General features: G+C 46.0%; 1 protein-coding gene across 1 annotated transcript in view; it reads right to left on the reverse strand.

Annotated features, from left to right (window-relative positions):
* The window catches only part of hprt1l (hypoxanthine phosphoribosyltransferase 1, like), a 72,489-nt gene extending 69,275 nt beyond the window's left edge, over positions 1 to 3,214 (reverse strand). Inside the window, exon 1 of the mRNA XM_073070407.1 lies at positions 2,956 to 3,214. Coding sequence (XP_072926508.1) covers positions 2,956 to 2,973 — 18 coding nt within the window. The 5' untranslated portion in view covers positions 2,974 to 3,214. The remainder of the gene's footprint in view (positions 1 to 2,955) is intronic.
* Positions 3,215 to 11,905: the final 8,691 nt, after the last annotated feature.

Here is an 11,905-nt window from a genome sequence, read left to right on the forward strand (position 1 = left end):
AATACCATTAAGCAAGGGATCTATGGGTGCCAAGGTTGGAACCCCTGATTTTAGACCAACAATGTCCACGTTGACCATCAAGCTCCCTTTCTACACCAGGCCTTACTGTGTGTGCACTTGCTCCATACCTTACTATACCTTGGCAATTCGAGTGCATTTCCAAATGATTCGTCAACACTGTGGAAGCCCCTGCCCTCACCACCTTCTCAGGCAGCGTGTTTCACACTGCTTGGGTGAAAACCTCTTACAGCAAAGAACAGGCCCACAATGCTGTGCTGAACTAATTAAATTAGTAATCCAATGGGCAACTAAACTAATTTCTTCTGCCTGCACAATGCCCACATACCTCCATTGTCCTCACATTGAACCTTAATCATACCTGCCTCCACCACCATGCCAGGCAGCACATTCCAGGCACCCACCTCTCTGAAAAAAAACTTGTTTTCCACATCTCCTTTGAACCTACCCCATCTCGCCTCAAATACAGGCCCTCTAATATTAGATATTTGACCCTGATAAAAAAAAACAGCTGCCTACTCCAGCTATGCCTTTCATAATTAATTGGTCATTATAAATCGTCCTGTGATTAAGCTGGTGTTAAATAGGTGGGTTACTGGGCAGTGTGGCTCATTGGGCTGGAAAGGCCTATTCCACGCTGTAGCTCTAATATTATAAACCTCAGCCCCTGCTACTCCAGGGACAGCAGCCCAGATTTGTCCATCTTCTCCTTGTAGCACATGCCCTCTGGTCTCAGACACACTGCTGTGGGCAAACATTTCTTGCTAGCTTCACTTTCCTGGACTTTCACAATACGAAACACAGGAAACTCTGCAGATGCTGGAAATACAAAACAACACACACAAAATGGCGGAGGAACTCAGCAGTTCCAGCAGCATCGATGGAGAGGAATAAACAGTCGGTGTATCAGGACTGGTAAGGGGGAATCCTTCTTCAGGACTGGTAAGGGGGAAGATGCCAGAATAAAAAAAACGTGGGAGAGAGGGGAAGAAGGAGAGCTAGAAGGAAGGAGGCCAGGTGGGTGGGAAAGGTAAAGGGTTGGAGAGGAAGGAATCTGATAGGAGAGGAGAGTGGCCCATGAGAGAAAGTGAAGGAGGAGGGGACCCACAAGGAAATAATAGGCAGGTGAGAAGAGGTGAGAGGCCAGAATAGGGAACAAAGAAGAGGGGACAGGGAGGGATTTTTTTTTTTTAAAAACAGAAGGAGAAATCGATATTCATGCCATCAGGTCGGAGGTTACTCAGACAGAATACAAGCTGTTGATCGTGGCACAAGAGGAGGCTATGGACAGACATGTCAGAATGGAAATTGGAATTGAAATTAAAATGTTGGGCCACCGAGAGGTTCCACTTGTGGTGGATGGAGCAGAGGTGCTCGATAAAGCAGTCCCCCATTTTATGACAGTTCTCACCAATGTAGAACAGACTGCATGGAGAGCACCATACACAACAGACGACTCCAGCTTATTCACAGGTGGAGAATTGCCTCACCAGGAAGGACTGTTTGGGCCACTGAATGGAGTTGAGGGAGAAGGGGTAGGGGTAGGTGCAGCATTTTGGCTGCTTGCAGGGGTAAGTATTGGGAAGGAGATCAGTGGGGAGGAATGAATGGACAAGGAATCGCAGAGAGAGTGAGGAGGATGTTTGTACATCCATCTGGTTCAGTGTGGCAACTGGTAGAAATTCTACCTGAAAACTCCATTCAGCCATTATAGGAGCAGAATTAGGCCATTCAGCCCATTGAGTCTGCTCAGACATTCCATCATAACTGATTTATTATCCCTCTCAACGCCATTCTCTTGCCTCTCTCTGCAATCTTTGATACCCTTACTAATCAAGAACCTAGCAATCTCCTCTTTAAATATACCCAATGACGTGGCCTCCCCAGCCGTCTGTAGCGATGAATTCCAAAAATTCACCACACACTGGTGAAATAAGGTCCTCATCTCTTTTCTGAGGCTGTGGCCTCCGGTCCTAGACTCCTTCACTATGGGAAACCTCCTCTCCGTGTCCACTCTATCTAGGTGTTTCTGAACCCGGGTTAAATCCTGACCTCCACTGCTGGTTGTGTGGAGTTTACACGGTCTTGTGGCCCCATGAATGCTACTCCCCCCTCCATGTCCCGATGTCCCTGGTTCCTTCCACAGTCACGTGCAGACTGGTAATTTAATTGACTGCTGTAAACTGCCCCCACGTACATCGATGGGTAACGGGGGGGGGGGTCACTTATAGGAATAATGGACGCGATTAATGTCGGATCCGTGTAAATGAGTGGTCGGAAGGATTTGTTTCCATCACTCCGTGACTTTACGAGATTCCCTCCGCTCCGGAGGGCGACAGTGTCTAGAACAGTAACCTCCCCAGTTCCTTCAGAACGGGACTGGAAGCGTTTCAATTCCATCTCAAGAGACTGGCTCGGCGCCACGGGAGTTATGCACTGCTGTATTCTAGGAAATAAGTGATAACCCTACCAAGTATCGATCAGAGAGGATACAAACAGTAATTAAAACATTCCATATTCCTAAAGGGTTGCAGCAAAACGCACGCTGGAGGAATCACAACCAAAGCAATTTTTTTTTAGGAATTTTGGAGCGTTTCTGAGCTCCTGCTTTGCACGCATTAAATTTTATTGCTTACGAATGCCTTCAATGAATTATTCCTGGTTCCCGGACCGTCGAATGCCGAACACACTTGGTGAACGGAAGGCGCATAAACGTGGATTAAATTCCCTTCTTCTACCACCAAAAATAAAATCACGCAATGACTGGGCATGCGAAAATAAACAGAGCGGCTCAGGGACGAGCCTGACTCGCGTAGAAAGCTGACAGTCGTGCATGACGTCTGTTGGGTCCATCAAGCGGTCTATTAATAAGGAGAAATGCGTCTGCACTTAAATCTGTGAAATAAAACGCGCGATTAAGGGAACGTAGGTACTCACCAGCAGCCCCGAAGCCATTGCAAAGGATGCGGATTTGTTGCGCCGTCCGGCTGGCGGTGAATTGCAACAGCAGCGAGCGCTAGTTGGCCGGTCTTCTCCGTCCCGTCACGGCGGCTTTAACAGCCCCGACCGCCGGACCAATTTCACCTTCCCGCTGGTCAGAAGACACCTCAGGTGCCAGCTCCTTCCTCCTCCCCCCCGCCAATCACTGCCGTCGCCTGGCAACCGCGCACCTGCACAGGAGCACCGCCGCCCCGCCTGCCGCTTACTTCCCTGTCAATCACTGCCGCTGCCTTAGCAACGCGCACTGCTGTTCTGCCAATCATTGCCAGGTCCAAAAGGTTGCGGAGGTGAGTTGTAGAGACGAATTGTGGTGGAGAAGTAGGCAACTCGGCCCTTTTTACGTAATACTAGCCCCTTCCTATCACATTTAATTCTAACACGAGGAGATCTGCAGATGCTGGAAATTCAAACAACACACATAAAATGCTGGTGGAACACAGGAGGCCAGGCAGCATCTATAGGGAGAAGTGCTGTCGACGTTTCGGGCCAAGACCCTTCGTCAGGACTAACTGATTTTGGTTAGTCCTGACGAAGGGTCTCGGTCCGAAATGTCGACAGCGCTTCTCCCTATAGATGCTGCCTGGCCTGCTGTGTTCCACCAGCATTTTGTGTGTGACATTTAATTCTATCTCAGATTCAGATTCAGATTCAGTTTATTTGTCATTTAGAAACCACAAATGCAATGCAGCTAAAAAATGAGACAACGTTCCTCCAGAATGATATCACAAAAGCATATGACAAAACAGACTACACCAGAAAATCCACATAACATTTGGCAAACCCCAATCTAGAGTCCAGAGAGGCTGCTGCGTATTAATATCGCACTACCGACTTAGCGCGTTCCATGGAAAGGAGCTCCAAATCCACCAGACAAAACAAGACCAAAAACTGAAGCTATAAGACCTGCACAAAACCACATAGTTACAACACATAGTTACAACAGTGCAAACAATAGCATAATTGATAAAAAAACAGACCATAGGCACAGTAAAAATAGTCCAAAGATGTTAAAGGACTATAAGTTCAAAAGAAATCACCACGGTTTCCACAAGTCCCCAGGGTCCCGACAGACTCGCCATCCCACACAGGCGGCAGAAGGGAATACCCCCGCTATGGACTTCTACGGCGCCGCCCGATTCAGCCTCGCAGACGCAGCACACACCGAAAGCGACCTGACCGCAGCGGACTCCGAGTCCGTCGAACCTCCTAGCCGATGACCATCCCCTCTTGCACAGCTTCTCTGAGCACCATCCTCTGCCGAGCGTATTAAGATGGCCCCGTCAACGGCAGTGCGACCCCGAGGACTGGGGGCCTGTTCTTCCCAGCAGAGTCCCGAACCTCACAGCAGCAGCAGCAACGAAGAAGGTCTTCCTGGAATTTCCGGATGTTTCTCCGTGCTTCCATGTCCGTTTTCAATCGCTTATGATTGTGCACGGCACCCCACTTCACAATTAACAGATAATCAGCTCCGGAGTGGCCGCTGCAAGCTGCGTCGCGCCGCCATCTTGGATCTACCCTGGTTGTTCACTCTTGCTCCAACTCCCTTCGGGCAGACGCAATCTCAGTATGTCCTCCCCATGGAATGCCTGGGTTTTTCTCTGGCTGCTACGCTTTCCTCCCGCAGTCTGAAGATGTGCCGGTTAGTAGTCATTGTAAATTGTCTCACGAATTGGTTAGGGTTAAATTGGGGTTGTTGGGTGATGCAGCTCGAAGGACTGAAAAGGACCTACTCCGCACTCTATCACTAAATAAAATAAATAAATAAAAAGCCATTGGTGAGGCCTCGTTTGGAGCATTGTGGCCATCCATCTGTAGGAAAGATATCAATAAGACTGAAAGAAGTCAGAGAAAATTTACAGGGATGTTGCCAGTACTTGAGAAACTGGGTTATAGGGAAAGGTTGAACAGGTTAGGACTTTATTCCCTGGAGTGCAGGAGACTGAGAGGAGATTTGGACAAAAATGCAAGTAGGCTTCTTCCAATGAGGTTGATGAGACTAGAACTAGAGTTCATAGGTTAAGAGTGAAAGGTGAAATGGTTAAAGGGAACCTGAGGGGAACTTCTGCACTCAGGGGGCAGTGAGAGTGTAACATATAAGTAATTGGAAGAAATACATCTTCCCCCCCCCACACACAAAGAGAAAAAGAAACAAAAACTCGCAAACTCCAAACACCCCCAACCCCTCCCTCGCACAAAAATGAACAGATCACCCAAACCCCCAGCGAGCCAATTGGCAACAAGAAAGAATGGATCAGAACACGAAACAAACATTGAACTGAAAGAGGCCCATATGATCTACAGTCCAATTCATAAATCTCAGAATTGCGATAACGTCTGCAAGAGCATCGGGAACCAACAGCCCCTCCGACAGCAGTGACTTGAACCAGCAGCCCCTCCGAGGAAAACAACTAGAACCAGTGGCCCCTCCGAGGAAAACAACTCGAACCAACAGGCTCTCCAACCACAGTGACTCAAACCAGTGGCCCCTCCAATGGCAGTAACTCGAACCTGCATCCTCTCCGAGGAAAAAGACTCGAGCCAGCGGCCTCTCTGACAGCAGCAACTCGAACCTGTGTCCTTTCCGAGGAAAACGATTCGAACCAGTGGCCCCTCCGATGGCAGCGACTTGGACCTGCGGCCTCTCCAAAGGAAAGAACACAAGCCAGTGGCCTCTCCGAGAACCACTCACTCTCCTCTGCATTTGTCATGATGTTTCAATCTACCTCGGCACTTTAATCGGCAAGAACTGTAGTCGATCACGGCCCCTCATCTCATCTCTGAGCTTTTCCTCGTGTAGCTTGTGCTCGCATTTCTCTCCTGGAGTTTCCTCGGGGTCTGCAGGGTGCTACCTCACTCATTCAAACCGTAGGCTGCAAGGCCCAAGCTTCAAGAGGTTCAAAAACAAAATTAACATAAAAAGAATAGGCAGAAGACATAGAAAAACTAAAATTATTGACTATGTGGAAGATGTTGCTCGAAGAATCATTGTTTGCTGGTGTCTTCTTGATTGGAAAGCTTGTGTGTTTAACTGGAGCAAAAAGTTTCGTTCAACTCACTTCAATACACCAGTGCAACCTTGGGTCAAATGAGGAAAAGAATGACTGAAGATGGACAACTTAGATGTGGCACTAAACACAATTGATCCACTGGGCAAGTGAAGCTGCCAGCTCCTTCATACTCTTTCTCACCTTCCATCTTCCATCACTATTTACACTCTCCCCTGTCCTCATCTAGTGCTTATCAACTCTTGTCCAACCCATTCCCTCCACCTCTCTATACTGGCTATCTTCCCACCAAACAAGGTGCAAGGCCTTCCCTCCGCTAGCCTGCAGGTCACCCTGCGTCAAGAGGTAGCATCGGATTAGCCCCCAATCAGGGTCACATGACGCCATGGGAGCAGGTGGTGGATGGTCATATGAGCACCTGGTGCATATCACAAGTCCTGGTTATGCAACCACTGATGCCAGGCAGACAATCTCTGAAGAGTATTGTTGATGGCTGGGGTCACCCGTCTTGTAAAGACACTGTCCAGAGGAAGGCAATGGCAAACCACTTCTTTAGAAAAATTTCCCAAAAACAATCATGGTCATAGATAGACCATGACCACCCACCTTATATGACACGACACATAACATGATAAGATAAAACTTCATACTTTATAATAAACTTTATAAATATATACTTCAAAATACAAAATGTAAGCATTAAGGTATGGAGAAAAAACAAAATGTGCATTAAAAAGTCATGGTGCAAATTACGGATGAGCAATGAAACCATATAGTTATATACTTAAGGAGGAGGAGTTGTAGAGTCTACTAGTCACGGGGAGAAAGGATCTCCTGTGGTGTTCAGTGGTGCACCTCGGTGGAATCAGTCTGTTACTAACGGTGCTCCTGTTTTTCCAGTGTGTCATGGAGGGGGTGAGCAGAATTACCAATGATGCTCCATAGCCTCTACAGCATCTTCCTCTCCGACACAACCACCAGGGAATCCAGTTCCACCCCAGGAACAGAACCAGCCTTCCTGACGAGCTTATCGATCTTCTTGGCATCAGCTGCTCTCCCCCTGCTGCCCCGGCAGACTACAGCGTAGAATAGAATGCTGGCCACCACTATGTCGTGGAACATCGGCAGCATTGTACTGCAGACTTTGAATGGTCGGAGCCTCCTCAGGAAGTACAGTCGGGTCTGTCCCTTCTTGTTCAGAGCCCCTGTATGTTTAGGCCAGTTTATTGTCCAGGTGAGTTCTCAGGTATTTGTAGTCCTGGACAACTTCCACATCCATTCCCTTGATGGAGATGGGAATACAGGGTGTTTTCACCTTCCTGAAGTCCGCTACCAACTCCTTTGTCTTAGTGATGTTGAGCTGCAGTTGATTCAACCCACACTACCCAACAAAGTTGTCCACCACTCCTCTGTACTTAGCCTCTTGACCCCGGCTGATGGAGCCCACAGCTGCTGAGTCGTTCAGAACCTTTTGCAGGTGGCAGGATTCCAAGTTGTATCTGAAGTCCAAGGTGTAGATCATATATGTCAAACTCAAGGCCCGCGGGCCAAATCCGGCCCGCGGTGGAATTATCTTTGGCCCGCGAGATAATATCTAATTACTATTAAAGCTGGCCCCAGTAATCGAAGTGCCTATGGCGTATGATATGGCTAATGCTGAGTTTATTCAGGTACCAGGTTTTCAGGGTTTTTAGTGTTTATTCGGCAGTCTTGCTCGGCAGTCTTCTTCATAAGAAACGGAATTTGTAAAGTGAAACACTTTGTAGTTATAGCAGAGACTGAGACACATGAGAGCAGGCTGAAAAAACGGAGGCAACGAAAGCTGCGTTTGCACGCGTCCGACTGATCCGGCCCGCATGAAGCTGCATTTTGCTCAATCCGGCCCGTGACCTAAAATGAGTTTGACACCCCTGATGGTGGACAGGTAAGTCCCCTGAGGGGCCCCTGTGCTGCTCACCACAGTATTCTATACACAGCTCTGCAATCTCATATCCTGTGGTCATCTGGATAGGAACACTAGTGATCCAGGACACTAGTGAGCATCCAGCTGCATCTCCGTGAGCTTACTCCCTAGTAAAGCAGGTCATATGGTGTTAAAATCACTGGAGAAATCAAAGAACATGATTCTCACAGTGCTGCCTAGCTTGAATGAATGATCTTCCCTCTATCTTTAAGTTTAAATGAAGGGTCTTGACCAGGGCCATCTCTCCACTTCACTCCATAGACGCTGCCTGATCTGCTGAATTCCTCCAGTGTTTCTCCAGAATTCAGTATCTGTAGTTTCTTGTCCCTCCATCCTGCCTATTTTCTAATACTCTCTGACCATGACTACCCATAGCAGATCAGAATCAGAACTAGGTTTGTTATCATAAACATAGAGTATGTTGTGAAATTTGTTGTTTTGTGAGTGCTGTACAGTGGAATACCTAAAATTTGTTATATTACAATAAAAATAAATAAATATGCAAAAATAAAGCAAGATAGTGAGGTAGCATTCATTGATTCATGAACCATTCAGAAATCTGATGACAGAGGGGACAAAGATGTTTCCAAATTGCTGAGAGAGTGTGCCTTCAGGTTCCTAAGGCAGTAACGAGAAGAATGCATCTCCTCAAAGGTGAGGGTTCTTAATGATGGATACCGTCTTCTTGCAGCATTGCCTTTTGAAGGTGACCTCGATAGTAGGGAAGGTAATGCCATAATGGAGCTGGCTGTGTCTACAATTCTCTGCAGCTTTTTCCAATCCTGTGCATTGGCATCTTCGTACCAAACTGTGATGCCATCAGCCAGCCCATCTGTAGAAATTTGCTACATTGTCTTTGGTGACATATGGAACCTCCTCCAACTCCTAATGAAATGTAACTGCTGTAGTGTCTACTTCATAATTGCATCAATATGTTTTTTCATAACACCACATTATTTTGTGAATCTCACAGCAGCAATCTTCCACTTCTGCGGCTGTCCAGTGAACACACGAAGCAGCTTTCCCATAAAGGATTTCCTGAAATGGAGCAACATTGCAACTTAATGCTACCCAGGGTCATCCACAAAATTACCTTGCCTTATATTCAGTGCACCTCCACATCACACAAAGGATTATCCTACATCACCCCTCCCTTTTGTTTGTGGCATTCTACATTGTATCAAAGAGAACACTTTACAAGTTCTGAAGTGACTGATAAAATATTTGGGGGCACTATAAATTTGTAATATATGACAAAAAATGTTTCTTTAATGAATATTCTTTGTCTTAATTCTTAACTAATTGCTAGTGGTATGTTGATCTAGAGATGTGTGTGTGTCTGTGTGTGTGTTTCTGTGTGTGTGTGTTTCTGTATCTGTTTGTGTGCGTCTGTGTGTGAGTTTGTGTGTGTATCTATGTGCGTGTGTGTTTCTGTGTGTTTGTGTGCATGCATCTGTCTGTGTGTGTGAGTTTGTGTGTGTGTGCGTGTGTGTGTGCACGTGTGTGTCTGTGTGTGTGCAAGTGTGTGTCTGTGTGTGTGCTTGAGTGTGTTTCTGTGTGTTTCTGTCTGTGTGTGTGTCTGTGTGTGTTTCTATGAGTTTGTGTATGCATGAATGTGTGTGTGTTTCTGTGTTTCTGTGTGTGTGTGTGTGTCTATCTGTGTGTGTGTGTCTGTGTTTATATGTATCTGTGTGTGTATACATGTGTGTGCATGTGTGTGTCTGCTTGTGTGTGTATATGTGTGTGTGTGTGTGTGTCTGCTTGTGTGTGTATATGTGTGTGTGTGTGTGTGTCTGTACGTGTCTGTGCGTGTTTCTGTGTGTGTGTCTGTGTGTGTGTGTGCATGCATGTGTGTATCGGTTTGTGTGTGTGTGTGTTTTTATGTATCTGTCTGTGTTATTGTGTGTGTGTGTGTGTCTCTGTGTGTTATTGTGTATGCATGTGTGTGTGTGTGTGTGTTTATATGTATCTGTGTTATTGTGTGTGTGTGTGTGTGTGTGTGTGTGTGTGTGTGTGTGTATATATGTGTGTGTCTGGTATGGTTTGTCCACATGCAACCGGTGAGTCAGGATTGGACTGGGTGGGCAAGATAGGTTCATCAGCCTTGGTTGGGAGCCAGCTTAAGTGAAGGACAACTCAGATTCCAAACCTGGGTAAATGGGACTCGTTGCCTTGCCGGGCAGTCTGTCCAGCAGAAGGAAAACTCCAATACTCAACCTACCTACAGCCTTGCGGTCACCGCAGTTGTCGCAGCTCGCTGTGCCATTGGGGAACATCCCCCAGCCTAAAGAGTAGAATTGGTCCACACGCACCGATCCTCGCTATAAACTGATGCAGCCCAGGTGGGAAAATTCTCCTGATCTTCGCAAGCGAAGATCCAACCATCATCACCAAATTTCCCATTCCTGTTCCAATATGTCAATCCATGGCCTCCTCTACTGTCGCGATGAGGTCCCACTCATGTTGGAGGAACAACACCATCTAGGTAGCCTCCAACCTGATGACATGTGCATTAATTTCTCAAACTAACTGTAAAAGCCCCCCCCCCCCCACTTCACCATTCCCCATTCCCATTTCCATCTCTCATCTTACCTCCTTACCAGCCTATCACCTCCCTCTGGTGTTCCTCCCCTCCTTTCCTTTCTTCCATGGCCAGTCGCCAATCTTCTCCAGTCAGATTCCTCCTTCTCCAGCCCTGTATCTCTTTCACCGATCAACTTCTCAGCTCTTTACTTCTTCCCTCCCCCTTCCAGTTTCACCTTTCACTTTGTGGTTTTTTCCTCCCCCTCCCCCACTTTCTTACTGTGACTTCTCATCTTTTTACCCAGTCCTGATGAAGGGTCTCGGCCTGAAACATTATCTGCTTGCTCATTTCCACAGATGCTACCCAACCTGCTGAGCTCCTCCAGCATTTTCTGCGTATTGCTTGGATTTCCAGCATCTGCAGATTTTCTCATTTGTGATTTCACTGTTCTGTGTGTAAGGAGGACCAAGGAAAGAAAGAAAGAGAAAGAACTTTGCCAAGTGGTTGACTTGAGAACTGGATAGATGAAGAAATTCTTTTCATAAGAATAGCCTATCAGACAGTTTGATTCATACTGGTGAAACACAGGCTGGAGACAACAAAATCTAGTACAGAACCAGCTATAGTGCAAATCACTGAAAATAAAGATTCAAGTTTATTCAAATTTATTTATCACATGCAAATTGAAACATGCTGTAAAATGCATCATGTGTTGCCTTTAAGGTATTTGTTTAGTTTATTATATTTTCGCTTTAGTAATTCATTTGTAGTTATTTCTTAGTTAAAGTTAAGGTTGTTTAAAGTAAATTCATTGTCTGTGATATACCGCGGTATGCGATGACATCACACCCGGTTTCGCCGCGTCTTGTGGGAAAATACTGGTTTGGAGAAACGGGAAGGAGGGGGTTGCGTGTGCAGGATCAGCGCGAGAAAACTTTTCTTTCTACGTACTAGAAACATCAGAGAAGCAACACCGTAAGTTCATGAGATAATCGATATGTTGAAGTAAAAATATTAATGCTGATTCTGTTAAAAGTAATGACAGTTGATAAAGTTTATGTTCTTTGTTATTTAAAGAGTTGCGGATAGTTTGTGTTGATGTATTTAAAGCCAGTCAATGGCATTGGTAGATTCTGATTGTATGTTGCACTTTAATGTAATATAGTTGTTGTAGTTTTATTTTTGCAAGTATTTATGATGTAAATGTGATGCCAAGAAGGAAACAAATACTGTATATATTTTGTATTGTTTTATCAACAGTTTTCACCATACGTTAATGTGGAAGAATGAACAGTAAACGGTTAATCTTACTGGGATTGCGCCTCATTGACCGGTTTATACTGCGTGTTTAGTTCAGAGTTTTTACACCTGTGCGAGAACACTACACATCATTTA

This window comes from Hemitrygon akajei, chromosome 17 (assembly GCF_048418815.1).
Source record: "Hemitrygon akajei chromosome 17, sHemAka1.3, whole genome shotgun sequence".
Lineage (NCBI taxonomy): Eukaryota > Metazoa > Chordata > Chondrichthyes > Myliobatiformes > Dasyatidae > Hemitrygon > Hemitrygon akajei.